The sequence below is a fragment of the Haemaphysalis longicornis genome, unplaced genomic scaffold, assembly GCF_048455015.1.
Source record: "Haemaphysalis longicornis isolate Haplotype H1 unplaced genomic scaffold, Haemaphysalis longicornis Haplotype H1 scaffold_1, whole genome shotgun sequence".
Taxonomy (NCBI): Eukaryota; Metazoa; Arthropoda; class Arachnida; order Ixodida; family Ixodidae; genus Haemaphysalis; species Haemaphysalis longicornis.
The window spans coordinates 36,839,148-36,860,599 of NW_027526203.1; the positions used below are offsets into that span (position 1 = coordinate 36,839,148).

General features: G+C 49.5%; 1 protein-coding gene across 1 annotated transcript in view; it reads left to right on the top strand.

Annotated features, from left to right (window-relative positions):
- LOC144175832 (nose resistant to fluoxetine protein 6-like) overlaps positions 1–21,452 on the top strand; it is a 421,837-nt gene that overhangs the window by 343,484 nt on the left and 56,901 nt on the right. Inside the window, exon 10 of the mRNA XM_077704849.1 lies at positions 15,857–15,939. Coding sequence (XP_077560975.1) covers positions 15,857–15,939 — 83 coding nt within the window. The remainder of the gene's footprint in view (positions 1–15,856; positions 15,940–21,452) is intronic.

A 21,452-nucleotide genomic window follows, 5' to 3' on the forward strand; every position in this document is an offset into this window, starting at 1 on the left:
ACTGTCCATACCACGCCGCCTATCATTGTGCCCCACGCCGCGAAAATTCCTTTCCTTTGTTAACATGTGGAGCGCCTAACAAAGCCTGGTCGTCCACCCAAAGACGCATCCCATCCGCCAAGTCGCCAGGCTTTGACGCGTCACCAACTGAAAGTTCGCCCAGCAACTTTGAGCAGTGCAACTGTCACAGACAAAACATCTGGTGAACTCTTTCTATGTTTGACCCAAGGTTTAACCCCTTGACCGACCCTCAGCTACCGTCCACTCCGGGGATTCTCGTGGTGGTAATCGCAGTCGTTAAAATGTCAACGGTCCCCGCCGCCGGCTTCTCAAACGAACGCAAGGAAATCCTTTTTCAAAAGCCGACATCGCTTGCAACTATTATGGAGTGACCGACGCGTTTGTAAACGTCCTCTCTGGGCCCACTCGTCGGGTGGACACAACAGCGCGGCGAATACACAGAAGCGTCCGCGGTCTCTCCTCGCGCCACTCATGCTAAAGGCAGCTCGGCCGGCGGGAAGACAAACACCATAGAAGTAAACACGCTATGCCCACCGAACAATACCTAGTCGCCTAGTAATATTAATAATGGGTGAGGGCCCCCAACTTAACAGTAACCGTCTGCATTAATTGTTAAGAGTCGTTGCTAACCTCTAGGTAGATAAAACAAACTGGTATAAGCCCCCGCACGGAGCACCTTGAGTAATCTTGGTGACGCTATTGGCGACAACGCAGACCACGATCCCCCATTCTCACGCTGTAATCTACCGTAGCTAGAAGTTTTAAGGTTAAGGGCACAAAGCCCAAACGGTGGCAGTCGGAGCCCAGGTAAAGCTCCGACGGACGGGCGCCCTGTCTGTCTGGGACCTCTCAAACTACCTCTCAGAATAAAGTACCCCCGTCCCCTGCTTCTAATACATGCGGTATAGTATCTTTTAAACCCCCCTCTAAACTTGATCGTCCTCCCAAAAGGGGCCGCACCGAAGCATCTTTCCCACCACTCTCAGCAACCATCTTTTCCAATCTCGATAACTATTCTTGTTTTTTGGGGATTTATTCAGCTGACTCAGCAAGACCTGCAGCGTCGATTTCCCTATTCTTGATTTCAAAGTTCGTGCAGAGCATTCTCGGTGATAAGTATAAGTCTAAAAAACTCAGAGACTGGAGAAATCCTTGTAGAGGTCAAATCTGAAAACCAGGCGGCCAACCTCCTTGCACAAACCTTCATCCTCGATCTCGACATCAGGGTCACACCCAACCGGAGCCTCAACAGCTCCAAGGGTGTGATATCTGAGCCAGACCTGCTGACTGAAACTGATGCCGGCCTGCTTGAAGGCCTGACGGAGCAGGGTGTTACGGCCGTCAGTCAGGCGCATGACTATCCGAAAAGATAAGGTAATACCAACGAGGCACATAATCTTGAACATCAACCGATCCAAACTTCCTTAACATATCACTGCAGGCTTTGTTCGATGTGCAGTCCGTCCATAAATACCAAACCCGCTATTCTGCTTCAAGTACCAACGGTTAGGGCACTGTAGTAATTCTTGCCGTGGAAGAATGACCGGTGCAAAGTGCGCTGCTTAGGATCACCCCGCTGACAACTGTCCGTCTACTACACTTACATATCCCAACTGCCAGGGACCGCACGCGGCATACTCCAGGGCGTGCGAGAAATTCCAAATGGAAAGAAAACCACCAATATCAAGGTAGCAGAACATCACCTTCCCAGACGCGCGAAGGAGGTTCGCCTCCTTCCCGCTGGGGAGGTACAAAGACACAGCTCACCGGGGGGAAGAGCGGCGTCTTGTTTCCATGGAGACCCAGTTCAGCGAGTCTGGCCTGGTCCCTCCCGATTCCCCCCTCCCCCTGGGTTGCTTACGGAAGCCAAACCTGTTAACGCGCCGCCTGCCAAAGAGGTAGCGGTTACGGTAGCAACTAGCCCCAATGGGTCTAATGCGGCTCCCCTCGTCTCTGCCTCTGCGGCCCCCAGTACACCTAAGGGCACTGAGGGAAGAGACGTGGAGGGACCCGCAGCGACCCCCTCCTCCGTCTCACTGCCTGTGCCATTTGTGGTGCTCACAATGCCCTCTGCACTCACAGGGCAGACAAAGAACACCCGAAGGGGTGCTAATTCCAGTGAGCATGGTCCGGTGCTGCCCCCCCCCCTTTCCTTTGGGTAACGCCATGGACGTCGAGCCGTTCCGGCTCGCACAACAGCAAAAGGAACGGGCTGCGGCGGCCAAGTCCGTTGAAAAAGGGAAAAAAGGCATCTAAGAGTTCAAGCCCCGCAAGGCGATGCCTAAACACGCACATATTACAGTTGCTCTAAAATTAAATAATGGAAAGAGAAAATATCATGCAATGGAACTTCAGGGGCCTTCTAAATATCTTGATGATGTCTATGAGTTATTTAATTCCAATCAGCCAAGTGTGATGTGTCTCCAAGAAACCCATTTAAACTCGAAACACCGCAGTTCCTAAATAGTTACATGGTATTTAGGAAAGACAGGGATGGTGGTGGCACATCTTCAGGTGGTGTGGCCATCATTGCTCGAAAGTCCTTGGCGTGTCACACAATCTGATTACACACAATCCTTGAGGCTGTTGCCATTCGTACAATATAATTTAATAAAAAAATTATGGTATGCTCTCTTTATATCTCTCCCTATTTCCAGTTATCCAGTTCGACTTAGAGGCACTGGAAGATAAGCTTCCAGAACCCTTCATCCTTATAGGCGACTTAAATGCACATCATCCTCTCTGGGGCTCTTCGGGCACGGATGCCCGTGGTGGACTAATTGAAAAATTCTTAACATCTTCGGGAGCATTCCTTTTGATTCAGCAACAGCCTACATACCATAATATAGCACACAACAGTTTCTCACACATTGATCTGGCGATTGGTTTCTCAGTTCTCTATTCATCTCTTGAGTGAAATGTTGACACTAACCCATATGGTAGTGAACACTTCCATACCTTACTAACATATATAGATAAAGGCCCAAGTAGTCCGTCTTTGCATAACAGGTTTAATAAACCTGTCGCGACCGGCGCAGTGACAACCAGCCACCACAGCGTTTGGGATCGAACTGATCTTTTAATCCTCCTGCACGAGCGCACGTGAGCGTGCGCCTCGTGGTTCCGCCTTCGTCGTCGTCGTCGCCTCGGCACGGTGGACACGCGCCGCTACAGGGCTCCCCCCCGTAGAGCCGGAGGCCGTTGTTGAAGACCACGTGACAGCTTTGGACGGTTGATGGTGCAAAGTTCTGGGCATGGTTGTTGAGACGGGGAAGGTCTGGCTGGGTCGGAGAGAGGCGAGGTATGCAGGCTTTACCCGGTCAGCGGCGACGACGTCTTGGCGGCCGTTGATGTCGAGAGTGAACGTCTTCGGGTGCCGCTCGATGACGTGGTACGGGCCATCGAAAGCGGGAGTGAGGGGTCGACGGGCAGCGTCGTGGCGCACAAACACGTGAGTGCAGGAAGAAAGGTCCTGGCTCACGAAGACGGAGTGGTCGCTGCGTTGTCGAGGAAGGACAGGCCGGATTTGCTCGAAAAGGCGACGAAGGTCAGCCACGTAACCGGCGGGGTCTGAAGGACCATCGGCAGGCGGAGGTGTGAGGAGGTCGCCCGGGAGACGAAGAGGGCAGCCATACACCAGCTCGGCAGATGTGCAATGCAGGTCTGCCTTAAAAGCCGAGCGTAGTCCGAGCAAGACGAGGGGAAGGTGGTCGGCCCAGTATTCCCTTGGCTCGTAGGTGGTGACAGCTGCCTTGAGTTGGCGGTGTAAACGCTCCACCAACCCGTTGGCAGACGGATGGTAGGAGGTGGTGTGTATGTGGCGTACTCCCAAGATGGCAGCGAGAGCGTTGAACAGGGCTGATTGGAATTGACGCCCGCGATCAGTGGTGACAACAGCGGGGCAGCCGAAACGGGACACCCAACCACCAACAAATGCTTTGGCGACTGTTTCCGCCGTAATATCAGGTATTGGGATTGCCTCTGGCTAGCGCGTGAAGCGGTCGACGCACGTCAGCAAGTAGGTGGCGCATCGCGACGGTGGTAGGGGGCCGACCAGGTCAATGTGCACGTGCGCGAAACGGCTGTCCGGTGGATGGAATGGCGAGGCAGGAGTGACAGTGTGCCTGGTTACTTTGACACGTTGGCACTGGAGGCAGGTGCGTGCCCACCGGCGGACATCTGCATTCATGGAGGGCCAGAACCACCAAGCTGTAACGAGGTGTTGAGTTGCTCGGATGCCGGGGTGACTCTTGCCGTGCAGGGTGTCAAAAACGGCACGACGAAACGCCGGTGGAACATAAGGTCGGGAGACGCCGGCTGATGTCTCACATGTGATTGTGCCTACGGTAAACGGCAACGGCACATCCGTGAAAGTCAGCGTGGAGGTGTCAGAGCGGCGTTGCTGGAGCTCAGGGTATTGTCGCTGTGCAGAAGCAAGCTCTTCCATGGAAATTGGTTGGGGTGTAAACGAAAGTGCTTCGACGCGAGACAGCGCGTCAGCAGCAGTGTTGATCGGGCCGCTGACATGGCGGAGATCGACAGTAAACTTCGAGACGAAGGAGAGGTGATGGATCTCACGCGACGAGTACGAGCTGTGGTTGCGCTGGAAAGCGAACGTCAAGGGCTTGTGATCCGTAAGGACGTAGAAGTCCCTGCCTTCCAGGAAATGCCGGAAATGTTTGATGGCAAGGTAGACAGCCAGTAGCTCGCGCCCGAAGGTGCTGTACCTCGTCTCGGCAGGTTTCAGCCTCCGGGAGTAGAAACCAAGTGGCTGCCATCCGGAGACGAACTGCTCAACCACAGCACCGACAGCCACGCTGGAGGCGTCGGTTATAAGACGAAGTTGAGCATCAGGAACGGGGTGTATAAGCATAGCAGCGTTGGAGAGGGCCTTCTTCGCAGCAGAAAAGGCGGACGCTGCTTGCTCGCTCCACTCGAAGTGCTCTGCAGGGCCTGTCTTGGTGGCCAGCAGATGAGTGAGGGGCTTGACTAGTTCGGCACAGTTGGGAATAAACCGCCGATAGAAGTTCAGCAGGCCCAAGAACTCTCTAAGCTTCTTAATTGAGGTGGGCTGTGTAAAGTCTTGGATGGCCTTCACCTTGGGGTCGAGAGGTCTGATGCCCTGTAGTGACCAAGTGGCCCAGGAACTCGATGGTCTGCACGCCGAAGACACACTTTTTGGGGTTGATGACCAAGCCATATTCGTCAAGCCGAGTGAAAAGGGCTCGCAAGTGCACTTCGTGCTCGGATGGTGATGAGCTTGCGATCAAGAGGTCGTCGAGGTAGGCAAAGACAAAGTCTAAACCGCGGGTAACCTCGTCGATGGCAATTTGAAAGGTCTGGGCGGCGTTACGCAGGCCGAAGGGCATGCGGACATATTCGAAGAGACCAAATGGTGTAATGATGGCAGTCTTCGGTATGTCTGCTGGCTCCACAGGTATCTGGTGATAAGCTTTGACCAAGTCCACCTTGCTGAATATCTTGCAGCCTGCCAGATTCGCGGTGAAGTCGTGCAAATGAGGGAGCGGGTACCGGTCCGGCACGGTGATCGCATTGAGGGCACGGTAGTCACCGCATGGCCTCCAGTCACCGGGGTCCTTTTTGTGTACCATATGCAGGGCTGACGCGTAGTTGCTCGAGGATGGACGGACAATTCCCAGTTCCAGCATGTGCTCGAACTCCCGGCGAGCAATGGCATAACGTGATCCGGCGAGACGACGCGCTCGAGCGAAGACAAGGGGTCCCTTCGTGACGATGTGGTGGGTGATGGTGTGCTTCACCGGGGACTCTCCCGTGTGGGGTCTTGTGATCGCGGGAAAATCTGCAAGTATCTTCTCGTACACGGAAGATGGCACAAAGGCTCGAAGTCCGGTCGCCGTGGCAGAAGAGAGAATCCCATGTACTGAAAGGCTCGTCGTCATGCCCACGAGGCGTCGAGAGTGCACGTCCACGGCCAGGTTGTAGCAAGCCAGGAAATCGGCACCGAGAATGGGCTGCTTGATGTCAGCAATTGTGAAAAGCCACCGGATGGTGCGACGTAGGGTCGACCAAGCCTGGAGTCGTCCCTTGAGGTGGAGGGCGTATCGACGACTGCGGCGATGCTTGGGGGCCGGGAAGAGTCCGCGATGCGGTCAGCCAGTTCCGCGAGTTGGTCGAGTGGCATGTCAGCGGCTGCCGCAAGTACCAATACCATGTTCTGGGGGAAGCGTTGAAGGAAGAGCTCCCAAAGATGTGGATTGTTGAGGTCCTGGCCATGATCGCCCAATAGCTGCCGCATGCGATGTAGCAACTGCGAGGGTGGCCTGTCACCGAGCTCCTCGGTGTTCAGAAGCTGCTGCAGACTGCTGCGCTCCGACTCCGACTTGCGTTGGATGATCGCTGCCTTTAGGTGGTCGTACGGCGCTTCAGAATGTGGGGCGTCAAGGATGTCGGCTAGCTCGTCCGCGATGCTGCCTGGCAAGGAGGTCACGACGCTGTTATATTTCGTCTCCTGGCTGGTGATGCGATGCAGACGGAAGCGCGCTTCGACTTGCGTGAACCATGTCCGCGGGTTCCGAGTCCAAAACGGGGGTAGAGTAGCGCTGTGCACAGCCGCGGTTGTAGCGTGAGCAGGCGGAGCTGCTTCGTGGGCGGGCGTAGCTGCGCGGGGTTGTAGTTGGCCCGCAGAATCCGGCGAATCCGAAGGGTCCGACATGGCGCGGTCAGAAGAGGCGAGTTCGGTCCACGTCACCAAATCATGTCGCGACCGGCGCAGTGACAACCAGCCACGACAGCGTTTGGGCTCGAACTGATCTTTTAATCCTCCAGCACGAGCGCACGTGAGCGTGCGCCTCGTGGTTCCGCCTTCGTCGTCGTCGTCGTCTCGGCGCGGTGGACACGCGCCGCTACAAACCAAAAGCAAACTGGAATAGATTCACAGATACAGCTAAACTAAAGCACACTGGCATAGCAGACTTACCCGTTGAGAAAGCCGCCGAACTTCTCATGGGAAACATCCTTTATGCTGCCAGAAAGTCCATTCCGAAGGTATCTGTTGCTCCGCGCAACTGAGGGAGGCCCTGGTGGAAGCACGACGGCAGGCGAGCGCGAGAGGCCCAGAACAAGGCGTGGGGTGTTCTTCGCCAGTACCCCACATCGGATAACCTCACCTCCTTTAAACGGGCAAAATCACTTGGGAAGCACGTGCGCCGTGAGGCAAAAAAGGAGAGCTGTGGCACCTTTCTCACATACAAAAATTCATCACAGGCGCTCACAAAGTCTGAACACACATACGAAAACTCAAAGGCCAATGAACACAGAGCCTTCCTCTGGTTAGTACAACAAGGGACACACTCGAAGGCCAGGCTAACACACTTTTCAAACACTTCCAACACGTGTACCGCTCAGCACAGTACACAAACAGTTTCGTGAAACACACAATATCTTGCGAAAAGAACTCCCTGCGTGATAGCAAGAAGTGGTACACTTCCTACGATTCTTTTTCAATTCATGAGCTGAAGGCTGATCTGACCACATATAAGCCTTCAGCTCGAGGTGCAAAGAAAATACAACACCTAAACTCCGACACCCTTGCAACACTTCTACATCTCTACATTAAAATATGGCTTTCGGGGCACATTCCACGCTCTTGGAGGGAGGCCATAGTAGTATATTTCCTGAAGGAAGGGAAGGACCCTTCTTCTCTGGTCAGTTATCGTCGCATTGCCCTGAAAAGCTGCCTGGGAAAGCTCCTCGAGAAGATGAATAACAGGAGACTCGTGTACTTTTACAGCAAAGCTTTTTTACCTCTACCCCCCAAAGGGTTCTTTCGCGACTGTTGGTGCCATCAGAAAACTCCCGCAAACAAACAAAAGAACTTACTGCACCGAAAGGAATCTAACCTGGCACTAACAGCGTAACAAACCAAGAGCCCGCAGTCTTACCGATTTAGCTACGAGCCCACGCAGAAACGGGAAAGACAAGTGGTGCACTGACCAAGCACATCTACTGGTTTAACCCCGGCATTCTTGCTAAATGCCACGCGATAGCGATTAAACGAAGCTCACACCAACCCATGGCATCTCACTTCTAATACACCAATGGTACTGTGGCTTCCAGTGTTCGCGTAAAAAACCTCAGTTCCTTGTCGTCCGCCCTCACGCCAGACGATACCTCAATAACACACTCAAATATTCCTTGCTGGCCAGGCTGTCATTCCAAGTCCCAGCTTCGAAATCCTGGGGGTACATCTTTAGGCCAACACCAAGAGTAACGTATCCTTGCAGTGCCTCAAAGACAGCATCAATAAATCATCAACATGATCAGGCGAGTTGGCACAAAGAACCGAAGCCTGAAGGAATACGGTACCTTTCGATTATTTCAAGCTTTCGTCCTTTCCCGAATAACTTACGTAAACCCCCTGTCTTCTTCTCGGCAAGGAGGACATAAAGATGCTTTATATAATGATTAGAAAGGCGGTTGAGCAAGCCATTGGTCTTCCCATGAGTGCGCCACAGAGAGGCTGCTTAGCACGGGCCTCTACAACACGATGGAAAAGCTGAGAGAGGGTCATCTTTCTGTATACAGAAGCTCCGAATGAGCAGAACTGCGGTGGGTCACCGCATCTTTCGCCAGATTGGCTGGGCTGCACAGAATGTCACTCCGCTTGATGTACTCCCGCACTCTTTGCGACAAGAACAAAAGATGCTACCTTTACTTAAAAATATTAACCCCTCATACGAGGAGGGTCACCGACAAGCACGAGCTCAAGCGCTCAACACCACCCTCGGTGGGGATCATGCAGTTATCTACACAGACGCCTCCCAAAATCTAGGCCAGCAATACGCCATCATGGTGGCTACCTCCAGAACCTACCTCCTTGTTTGTGCCTCATTTCAGACCGAAGACATGACGGCAGCAGAAGAGGCAGCTATCGCCTTGGCTCTCAACCAGGGGTTCGTAAAGTAGTCACCAATTCTCAACAAGCCTACCGGAACAACTTTCGGGTTTGGTGCCTGACCTTCACTGCGTGTGCTAAAAACCACTACCCAAATGGTTCCATAGAGCTCATCTGGACACCCGCTCACGCTTCCATGGAGGGCAACGAATACGACCACCAAGCCTTCACTTTCACCCCCCATGCTATGGAGCTGCACGAGGACAGTCACCCCCTTGTCTCGTTCAGGGACATAACCCAGAATTATCGCTTTCTGGGGCAGTCCCTACTTTCGCCTTACCCTGACCTTTCCATACAACAACAAACTACCCTACGGCTCATACAAAACGGCTCGTTCCTACACCGGACGAGTCTTCACTTAATGCACCCGAATCGCTACGACGCTGCATGTAAATTTTTCTGATAAGTAGGAAAACTGTGCCACATAATCGGGGTGTGCTACTTTAGCCTCGAGCACCCTCCTCTTCTGTCAACTACCTAACAAGAGCAATGGGAGATGCTGGTGTCCAGCCCCTCTCTGCCTATCCAGCTTCAGCTGGTGGACAGGCACAGGCGGCGCGGAGTGAATATGGGCTACCGTGAAGAAAGAACCACTCCTTTGGGCTGCACTTTGGGCGTTCAGAAATCTGAATAGATTTATTTCCTCCTCAAAGTCATCCTCCTGCTCTTGCTCTTCCTCCTAAATCGTCTCTGCCACCGATCTCATCGCCACCATCCGCGACGGCAGAGACGGACAAGTGAGACCCTTTGACACCGGGTTTGAGCATTAATATTATTAAAACGTTTTCACTCATGTGCTACACAAATACAACTCAACCAACCACCGTTCATGCATCATGAATTAATTTAACCTGAGGAAGAATATCTCTTTCAAGTAATACAGGGTGTGCTTAAGCACATTTCACTTCTCCCTGGTTTCACGATTTGTAGAGCGACGTGAATGAATTTATGTGATGTCGCATTGGTAATCGTTGTGGGCGTCGTTTACAGCTTTGTATTCCAACCACATTAACACATTCACCGACTAGATTGGCGGCGATTTTTTTAGAGTACAACGGTCATCTCGAGAGCTGCCAGGCACGCTTCAGAGTGGGACGATCTACCAACGAACAACTCTTTGCATTAGAGTCATATATAAAAGTTGGCATCCTGCACAAGCAGTACCGTAAGAGAGTATTCTTTGAATTTGAAAAAGCGTATGATACTATTTGGTGGTATGGTATCCTCATCGATTTGGACTCCTTTGGCATGTCGGGTACATGACGAACACGCTTGCCAGTTACATGTCTGAAAGAACGTTTCGCGTGCGAGTTGGAACTGCACTCTCTAGTGTTCATGTGCAGGAAAATGGCGTGCCACATGGTGTAGTTCCGAGCTGCACCCTTTTTATTGTGAAAATGAATTCGCTTAGGAAGGCGCTTCCACCATCGATTCCTTGTTCAATCAATGTAGACGACGTTCAACTCTCCTTTAAACCCTGCAACTTGTCTCTATGTGAGCGCCAAGTTCAGCGTTGTGTTAACAAGCTACCCGGCTGGGCAGACGGCAATGGTTTTAAATTTTATCAAGGAAAGTGCACTTGTGTTTTGTTTTCCAAGAGGAGTGGCATCCGGCCGGATCGACACATCAAACTCAATGGTGTCTGGATTCATCGGAAAAAGGAACACAAGTTTTTAGGTATAATCTTTGACGAAAAACTCACATTCATCCCACACATTAAGCAAGTAAAGTATAAACGCTTAAAAACAATAACGACCCGCCGCGGTGGCTCAGTGGCTAAGGCGTTGCGCTGCTGAGCACGATGTCGCGGGTTCGATTCTCGGCCGCGGTGGCCGCTTTTCTGATGGAGGCAAAAGCAAAAACGCCCGTGTGTACGAGATTTCGGCGCACGTTAAAGATCCCCAGGTGGTCAAAATTAATCCGGAGCCCTCCACTACGGCGCGCCTCATCGCCTGCGTTGCGTCGGCGCGTTAAACCCTACAATCAATCAAAAACAATAACGATCCTGAATGTTCTTTCACACATTTCTTTTCGAGCTTATAATCAACTTCTTTTACGTGTTTTTACCCGCCCTATGGGTTCGCGATTTCACTACGGTAGCGTTGTCTATGGGTCTGGCACGAAACCATCCCTCAGAATGCTGGACCCTGGGCGTCATCTAGGGCTCCGCTTGGGTTGTGGTGGCCTCCGGACTAGTCGATTGGAAAGCCTTTATGTAGAGTGCAAAAAATCGAGCCCAGAATGTCAGCGAGCATATACGGACCTGCTTTATGCTTTTATTATCTCATCAATGCCTCACCATTCTTTTACGTCACTTTTTTATGATACATCTATATCTCAACTCCTTTTTAATCGTCCATCAATCTCTGCTCCTTTACCTTTCAGACACCATTAAAACCTCCGTTACTGAAATTGCAGTAGCTTGGCCCGACATCACGTGATGTATCTTTCACAAGTGTCGAGAAAAACCGAGTGCCTAGAAGCGCGATCCTGCAACGTTTCTTGTCTCTGCAGCACAAATATAAGTGTGCTGAATTTTACACTGACGCTTGAAAAACTGCCAAAACTGTTTCCTGTGCTGCGCATGGAAGCACCTCTAGTGTCTGTAAAACTATGAATAGAAATACAAGTATCTTTACCGCAGAGGCCTATGGCATACTTTTTGTAGCTAATCATATTCTTCTAAATCGAATTTCCAAAGGCGTAATTTATACTGGTTTCGTAAGTGTTGTGCGGACTGTCATGAAAAAAGTCTAAAAATCATGTCGTCAATGTTCTCATTACTACTGTTATGTCTGTATATGCGTTAAACCTTGAAGTGACCGTATGCTTGGTGCCAGGGCACTCCGCGATTGCAGGTAATGAGACCGCAGACCGAATGGCTGCCGCTGCTGCACTTACAAGTACAGTTGTCATAACAACAATACCATACACCGACCTTAAGTCATACTTCGAACACCTTCGCACAACATGGCGAGCACACTGGAATGACCACACGGACAATGAACTACACGCTATAAAGCCACTCTTGGGAACATACACCACTGAAAACACAACAGACGCAATGAAGTTACCGTAGCTCGATTACAGATAGGCCACACACATGCAACACACTCCGACCTGCTCAAATGATCTCCAAGACCGCTATATAGCAGGTATAGAGACGGCCTATCCGCGATCCACGTGCTACTTCAATGCATAGCACTACACCCAACACGACACAAACACTTCACCGAACTCTCCAGACAGCACATTCCACCGCACCCATCGTTTTCGTTTTCTGACGATCCCATGATTTCCATCAAGTGTGTTTTTAACTATTTCGAAGAAATTAAATTTTCAGAGCCAATTTCTTACCATGTATAATCACGACCTGGCCCTCTACACCAGCCATCCTCATTGCCTTTCACTCATTTTAATTGTGTTCTTGCTCAACGATTTTAGAGCTTACGCCTTCATTTCTCATATATAACGATTGTTTTGGGGCTCTTTGCCCCAGTTGGCCATGCGCCATACAAATTCAGCTCATCATCAAACTGCTATAAGCAGGTAATTTTGTCCAGTTATCTGTATTGTAACTGAAATCATCCCTGTGGTGGTATTCAGAAAAAAATACGGAAAGGTTGTCTGCATTTACTCGCCATTTTTTTCGAGATCACGCCTCTAAGAATATTTCTGCATTGAGCGCATAGCTGCATCGTCAGGCGCCCTTATGACCCGGGCGCCTGACGATGTCCGTGTACCAGCTGGGATACTGGAGAAACAGACTCTCCCATCGAGCTGTATTTGTCTAAGTAGACATCAAGCCCCCCGCTCCCCAAATTACCGCAAGTATAAATATTTGTTGAGCATTTTTATGCATTCGCCTTGCTCCATTTGCACGGGCCCAACTTGGTTAGAAGTGCTTTTAACGCATCCGAGTTCCCCTGGCCGGTGCGATGGAACATGACGGGGGCTAATCATAATTTCAATTCACCTCTGCTTGTGCACCATGCGGGTAATAACGTTAGCGGGAGCCTTATTGTATCCGTCTGTGTAAGATACACCGTCTGAACCACCAGGAACCGAATCCGTGTGTGCATCAGCAGAATGTCTTGGCCCCTACATGACCGCTGTGTGTGAATGAGTAGAAAAACTGCGCGTGAAAGACTGGACTAACATGAACGACACAGGAAAGCACTTCATAGATGGGGCACCACCTTCCCAAAAACCTGCTGAGGGTGACTAAGTTTGTGATGGAGCTGTAGCTTACGCGCGCCCTGTATTATCGCCAGCAGAGACTTCACTACTGCTAAAAATTATATATCAAACCGACTCATGACAACGAATAACTCATACTTTCCGCGTTGGTGATTACATGTTTTCGCGTGGTTATTCTTATTTACCCCTCGGCACGTGAGAAACAGGGGACATACCCTCGAGACTTCTGAGTGCTTTTGATGCACTAGATGATTCACACAAATTTCATAACATTCGACATGGATACTGAATGTATGGTGTGCCCACAACTCTTTGCGTCAAAAGGTGGGGATCTTGTTTTCCCTTTTACTCTGGCCGCCACCACAACCAGAAGTTTAAGGAAGAACTGTTTGCGCAATAAACTCGCTATTTTCTTGCCTCCATTTTCCTTATGACAACAATAATACACCTCCGTACTTAAAAACTTTAATTGTGGCGAAGCCACTTCAGGAAGATAAGCAAAATGGTAGTTCGGCACAAGCTTCAAGTGTTACGATGTCAGAAGGGCTCACGAAAAAACACGCAGGAAGGGAGTGGAGAACAGACTTATCCGTCATTACTTTACAACCAAGTTGTATCCTTGTGTGGTCTTTGGGGAAACAGAAGTGTGTTTGTGCAAGGAAAACTTTGCATCCCCTAAGCCGCTGCTACAAGGTTTTATTCTGCGTCATGACTTCACTTACACTGTGGCAGGTGTGATCGACGCATAATGTTGTACGTTCTTGGCTACGATGCACCATCCTATGTCTAATCCTTTTTCTGGCGCAAGCGCGTATGTTACCACCAACTTTCTGCATAGACCTGCCACCGCACCTACTGAGTAGTGCGCCTGTTTGTAAATGACCGTGTGTCGTGCGATGTGGACCCGGGCATGGGGTTTCATTTTCTGTTAAGTGACGTATTTTTCTGATGATGCCATGGAAACACAAAGGTGGCAGGGGCAATCGCAACTTTAATTAGTGAAAGTTTCTTGAATACTCCTCCGATAAGGCCAAATGCTGAAGCGGTTGTCCCAAACAGGTAACCCTGCATAGCGTCTTATTTAAAGAGAATCGTCCGCAGGGTGCTCTTTCGGCTCTTGGAGAGGAAGCGACACTAGTACAAGCCTGCATCAGTTATTCACGAAGCTCGAGTCACAGATTCCTGGACAGTCATAATTTTTCTTTGGAATTTAAATCGGGGGGTTCCGCGCCGACAAGCACGTGGGCTCTAAGTGGACCGTAGAAAAGGGCTACGGGATAGTATGGACCACCTGGATGACGTGGCCCAAAATATCTTTCACAGAAGTATCTTTGTCCAGCTACTCCATCAGAAAGGGAGAATCCAGGGTCAGCATGAAATCAGTTCTGTTCGGCTGAGCAACGCAACATCTTAGTGGCTCATCCACAAGGTAGGTGTCATAGTTAGATATCCAGGTTATTTACTACTCTCTACAATTTTCAGAATGGCGTAACCCCCGCTGAAGCCATCACTTCGGGTGAAACATGCTATGTGAACTTTAGTCAAAAGACAATGAACGTCCACTATTTTAAATAGAAGTAACGTTAGTAGTGCTCTATACCTTTAAAGTTTGCTTTAAAGTTACGGTGTGTTGTTTGCAATACTTCAGACGAACTGTGGTGTCAAACGCGAGCTCTACGGATAAAAGATAAGTGTAATACAAACTTCAACGCCCTCGTGGCACTTCCCACCAAGCTGGAATTATGCTGCTTATAACGACCGTAGAAGGCATTGGATAATCCACAGAATTTTGAAGAATTGATCGATACGTCGCAGTGGTTGCTTTACGCTTCTGCCGAGCTCTTGTTTTAGTTTGAATTCTGAAATCATCGCCCCTCCTCCTTCTGGCGTAGCGGCACTCAGGAAATAAAGGTCTAGACGAGACACATATAGTTTCAATCGAACCCCTTATGGTGCCAGGCACATAAGTTCGAAAGCCAGGGACAAACCAGAACCACTTTATTCCAGTACTGAGGCATCGTAAAACGAGTTTGTTGCTAAGAGGCATTTTTCAAATACAGTCTAGTCTACATATGACAATGTCCAAGTGCCAAGGAAATTCCACCGTTACAGCCTATAATTGTTATAAGCGGGTTGCGAAATAAAAAGACGGAACAGAGCTTGAAACATTTCATTCAATGCCAGCAAGGTCGTACTACTACTAATTTGTGGAAAAGAAGCCACAGTCAGACACCTTTGTTTGCTGCGTGTGAAGCTACCGCGAATGTTTTCCAAGAGCATCTATAGGTGCTTCACCTAGCTGAGGCAAATTTCCTTGGCGGAAACAAAGTCCCCGAGGGACTGTGTCACGCATTGGGCCTCCTACGAATGCACTACCTGAGTAGGCTGCGCAACCGCGTCATTACAGTCATCACTGTTGCGCTTTAGGTGCACAATATAGCCGGATTAAATCGTTATATCCCATATCGTGGCACTGGAGCATTGTAATAAGCGGTTTATTTTACCATAGAAAGAATACAAAAGTTGACGGTGACATAGCTGTTCATCGTTATATACGATATATTGTAACAAACGGTATCGTTATAAGTCGACTCGACTGTAATTAGAAAGCTTTCCCGGCAAACATGTAATGGCATATTTAGAGAATATGTTTCACGTTATTTATGTCCGTTTATGAGAGTTCGCGCGTTTTCTGTGCAGGGCGTTGGCGGTCACCTGTGGTTCATCTCTGCTGACTACCAACTCTTCCTTGTTGCCCTAATTGTGCACCAATTAGGATTTAGGTAACCACTTTGTTTCAGTTGTACCGCTCTTACAAGTTTCGTACCCGGAGAATATTTTGTAGCGAAGCAGGCTGGTAATGAAAGAACACATGGCCTGATAGAGGTTACCAGTGCCTTTGATAACGACTCACAAGTACTGCCTTGTAAGAGAAGACTTCATAAGGCTTTTTTACAGGCTGAACACGTAGGCATGAGGACAGCGCGCGACGTAATCTTTCGTGTACTTAGTGGAGTAACAATCAAAAAGATGAACAGAGCCAGATTTCAGATCAAAGGGGTGGCAAAGTGCCTCCTTTCTGTTTGAATAAGTACAATAACAGTGAATACGTATCAGCAAAAACGTACGAGCACCTTGAGGAGAAGAGAGCCCCGATGTTCGCACGAAACAACGCCTACTGAACCGATGATGATGATGTTTTGAGTTTATTGGCGCAAGGCCGACGAAAGCAAAGAGTGCCAGAGACAGAGTTATTTGATGAGGACAGATGTGCAATAAATACTAAATTGTGTAAAAACAAATGTAAAGCGAATGCATGAAGATTGGCTGGTGGATGGGGCCAGTGTTATTATGCATATGAAAGAAGCTGTAAAAACGTGACGGCTGTTAAAAACTGAATAATACGCTTGTTAGAAAACATTGGGTTGTCGGCCAAGAATTGTGATGGGTATAGCGAGATGTGTTGTCTGTACAGATCAGGAAAATGTTTGCGTCGAGTGGTGTCCAGTGCCTTGCACTGAATGAGTACGTGGACTACGGATAGGGCCTCTCCGCATCTGCTGCACTGGAGTCTAGAAGATCCCGTGAGCAGATGGGAGTGCGTGGCATGGGTGCGCCCCATCCGTAGCCTAGCCAAGGCAACCTCCGTGTGTGAGTCAGCTGTGTACCGTCCCAAGTGTGGCTTTATTACATGTAGTTTGTGGTCGGTCTGTTCATTCAGTGTGTTTGTCAGGTTCGGCGCAAGTGTTGTCTTATAAGTGGCTTGAGGCCTATATATGATACATTTGTTATGCCTATAGTGCTCCCGAGGCAGCAGCGGCGGCCCTATCGTCTGCCAACTCGTTGCCAGCGATCCCAGAGTGCCTGGGACCCAGCAGAGTAGTAGCTCATGCTTTTGCGCATAGATAGATATAATGGTGTTGAACACAAGATTACCTATGTGGTTTTTGAGGGGCTTGTGTGATGATAGTGCGCGAACAACACTCAAGGAATCTGTATAGATGACGGAACTGGGAATTTGTGTTTTAAGAATGTGCTGTACGATGAGTAAAATTCCACATCCTTCTTCCCAAAAAATGGTCGTGCCTACGCTCATGATTCTGGCTGCATTGAAATTCGGACCATTAGCCGCGCAGGACACCATAGTGGAGGTTTTAGTAGCGTCACTGTAAAATTCTACACATGGGTATTTAAATTGTAGAGACAGAACGTGCTGCAGTATTGCAGCTCGTGGTACCCTATTTTGGTCAATTTTCATAAAAGAAAGGTCACAGGACACAGTGCGATCGTTCCAAGGAGGTAAAATGTGGGAAAAGGATGATCTGTACACATCTAAAAACGAAGCGCTGAGATCCGAGGCTCACTGTCTAACTTTAATTGAAAAGGGCAGAGGAACGGATGGGCGATTTACAAACAGCAGAGATGTGGATGTGTTGTTAAAGACTGGATAACAAGGATGGCTATTCATCGATGAAATTTTAAGCGCATCAAGAAAGTTCATGTAGGTACGTTGGTTCTCAAGGCTCCAGTTGTTACACTCGACATACCGACTTTGGACCGGACTAGTGCGAAAGCACCAAACGCAATATGAAGTCCCAAGTTTAGCACTGGGTCAAGCATTCGAAACGCTGTTTTAGTGGCCGACCCATACACCGCACTGCCATAGTCCAAACGAGACCCAACCAAAGCAGTATACATGCGCAGCAGGAGTTCTTTGTGAGCCCCATAGAATTGGTGGGAGAGAACCTTAAGGATATTCATTGTTTTGAGACATTTCTGCTTATGTTACTTGATGTGTGGAATGAATGCGTGTGTGTGATCAAACATAACACCTAGAAACTTGTGATCCTTGTTTACAGGAAGTGACACGCCATTAAGAGTAATGTCTGGGTCCGGATGCACCCCACGGTTCCTGTAGAACACAACGCAAAACCTTTTTGCAGGATTGAGTTTAAAGTCATTCTTGTCTGCCCAGCCGGCTAGTTTCTTGACGCCAAGCTGGACTTGACGTTCGCTGATTGACATATTACAAGACTTAAAGGATATTTGCACATCATCTACATACATTGAATAAGAGATTTTAGGTGGCAGTGCCTTTCCAAGAGAGCTCCGCTAACTACAAAAAGAGTGCAGCTCAACACTCCACCTTGTTGCACGCCAATGTCTTGCACATGTACCTTCGACAGTGCAGAACCAACCCTGATGCAAAAGGTTCTCTCCGACAAATAACTACAAAGGATGTTCAACATGTTGCCCAAAACACGATTGACTTCAGGTCACTAACGCTGCCGTACCACGAAGCGGTGTCATAGTCTTTCTCGATGTAGAATAACACCGTAAGGCGAAACTGTTTATGCACGAAAGCGTCCTTTATATATTATTCAAGAGCGAAAATTTGGTCGTTTGTAGACCGCCCCACCCTGAATCCTGCCGGACAGCTCTAGAGAAGACCGCTGTACTCAAAGAAGTACACGAGTCTTCTGTTTATCATATTCTGGAGAAGCTTGCACAGGCAGTTCGTGAGGGCGATGGGCACATAGCATGCGGGAGTGGAAGGGTCCTTCCTCTCTTTCAAGAATGCTACAAATATGGCCTCCCTCCAAGACTTTGGAATATGCCCCGAAAGCCATATCTTGTTGTAAAGGTGAAGGAGTCTAACAAGTGTGCTTTCGTGTAAGTGCTGTATCATTGCATATGTGATCTTGTCTGGACCTGGAGCTGAGGCTTTACAGGTACTGAGAGCACCCCTCAGCTCATAAAGCGAAAACTCGGAGTTATGGGACGTGGTTGATCTGTTGTTGTTATGTAAAGGCTTCTTTTCGGCTGAGATTTTGTGTTTCATGAAAGTGTTTTTGTAGTTTGGTGAAATCGACACGTGTTCCAAGTGCTGTGCAAGTGTTGCAGCCTGGTCTTCAAGTGTGTCCCCTGTTGTGCGGACCAGAGGATATCTGTGTGTCTGTTGTCCTTTGAGATTGCGTATTCTTGCCCATACTTTCCGTGTGCCTGTGTATGAGTTTATTGATGTTATAAATGAGAGCCAACTATGTCGTTTTTCCTCATGGCGCCCCCGTCTTCCAAACGCCTTTGCCCGCTTGAACAACCCGGAGTTATCCGACGTGGGGTACCGACGAAGGATACCCCAGGCCTTGTTCTGGGCCTTTCGCGCCCTCCTACAGTCCTCATTTCACCACGGCCTCCTCTGGTTGCGCGGGGCACCAGAAGCGTGGGCAATGGACTTTTCGGCAACGTCGATGATGTGCGCCGTGGGGAGTTGAGCGGCTTCACCTGCATGTAGGTGTGTTATTGTTGTGTAGTGTAGTTTGGATGTCTCTGTGAATGTATTCCAGTTAGCTCGTGCTTTATTGAACCTGTTCCGGAAGATGGACTGCATGGGCTTTTACCCATATATGTGAGTGAGGTGGGGAAGTGGTCACTGCCGTATGGGTCAGTGCTCAAACCCCACTCATGACAACTTTGCAGACCCAATAGCCAAGTCAAGAAAAGGGTATGTGTTGTGTCTTGTGTTATGGTATGTAGGCTGTTTCTTGTTGACAATGCATGCTCCAGAGGATGACAAAAACCTATCTATCAGGCGACCCCGGGAATCCGTGCGAGAAGAGCCCCAAAGAGAACTGTGTGCATTAGTCACCTGTCAGGATGTAATGTTCGGGCAGCGGGTCAACAAGCGCCTCAAAGTCAGAGCTCGCAAGTGCAAAATTAGGTGGAATGTGTATAGAGCATACCGTGGTCAACCTAATGAATATATTTTTCGAATTGCTCCTGCCTCAAGAAGTGTTCACGGTGATAGAAAGGCATGGTAAGAAATTCCGCGCGATTATGGCCACAGCGTCCGAAGAGTGTGTGAAGCCGGCCCTATCCTTACTGAATAAAGATAGCTATTTAGGAAATTTGTATGATTGGAATTTAAATATGTTTCTTGTACACACATTACACTTGGCTGATTAGGATGCACAATCTCTACATGTCGTCAATACTATTCAGAAGGCCTCTGCAGTTCCATTTAACAATATTTTCTCTTGCCATTATAAAGTGTTCAGAGCTAGTAGAGTGTGACTAGTTATGTAAGGTCTTTCGGGGCTTGCACTCTTGTAAGGGATTTTTTGACCTTCTCTACTGACCTGGACGTCACAGCGCGTTCCTTTCGCTGCGATGAAAGCAGGAAGGGCTCGATGTCCATGTCGTCATCTGAAGGCAAGGGGGTGTCCAGCGGATTGGGCCCCCTGGACTTGGCACCCTTTCGGGTGTCCTTTGCTTGCGCAGCCAGTGCCAAGGGCGTGGGGAGCACCACAGAAAGCACAGGCAGTGAGGCGCGGGAGGGGTCGCTGCGGCTGCCTCCGTATCCGTCTCCTCCGTGCCCTTGCGTGTGCTTTGGGCTGGTGGAGAGGAGGCAGTGGATGCAGCGGCATCCCCAAAATACGTGGATGCAACCACAGCCGCTGCTGGCTCAGCGAGTGGTGCGGTGGCGGGACGGGCCGCCGGAAGAAACCTGAGGGGGTGCTGGGGCATGGCCAGATCCGACTCGTGGTGCTGGGTCCCCGCCGAATCCAGATGCCGCGTCGGCGTACCTCCCGAGACGTAAAGAGGCGAACCTCTTTCACGCCTCCGGGAAGGTGATGTTTCCTGTCACCTTGATGCTTATTATTTTCTCTTCAAGTTAAAACTTTTCGCATTTTCTGGAGTACGCCACGTGTGGGCCCTGACTGTTAATGCAGAGGAGTTGTTGTGAACTACAATTATCTGTGGGAGGATCATGTTGGGCACACTTGGCGCAGGTTATTTGCCCCCGACACGAGTTAGTACCATGCCCGAACCGCTGGCACTTGAAACAGCGCCGCGGATTCGGGATGTATACTCGTACGAAGCACCGGATGAAATCGGCATTGATGTGGTCAGGAAGAATGGAACGTTCAATTCACAAGATGATATGTCTAGTTGGTACTACCTAATCGTCTCTTGTAATGGTGATGCGTTTGACTCCCGTAAAACCTAGACTTCTCAGACCTCTTAGAAGATCGGCTTCTCTCTCATTTGCAAGATCTGGCTCCGAGATCACGTCCTACGAGCTGTTGAGGCTGCTGTGGGGCGTGACCGTGATGTCAACATCGGCAATATGTGGCTGCTTCAAGAGTTTTGTGGCCTGCTGCTTACTATGTACCTCGACCAAGATTTCACCGGTTCTTTGTTTCTTAGCTTTATAGGATTCACCTACAACATTTTCCAGAAACTTCGAAATCAAGAACGCGGACTGTGAAGCAATAGTCCTGGCTTGTTCAAA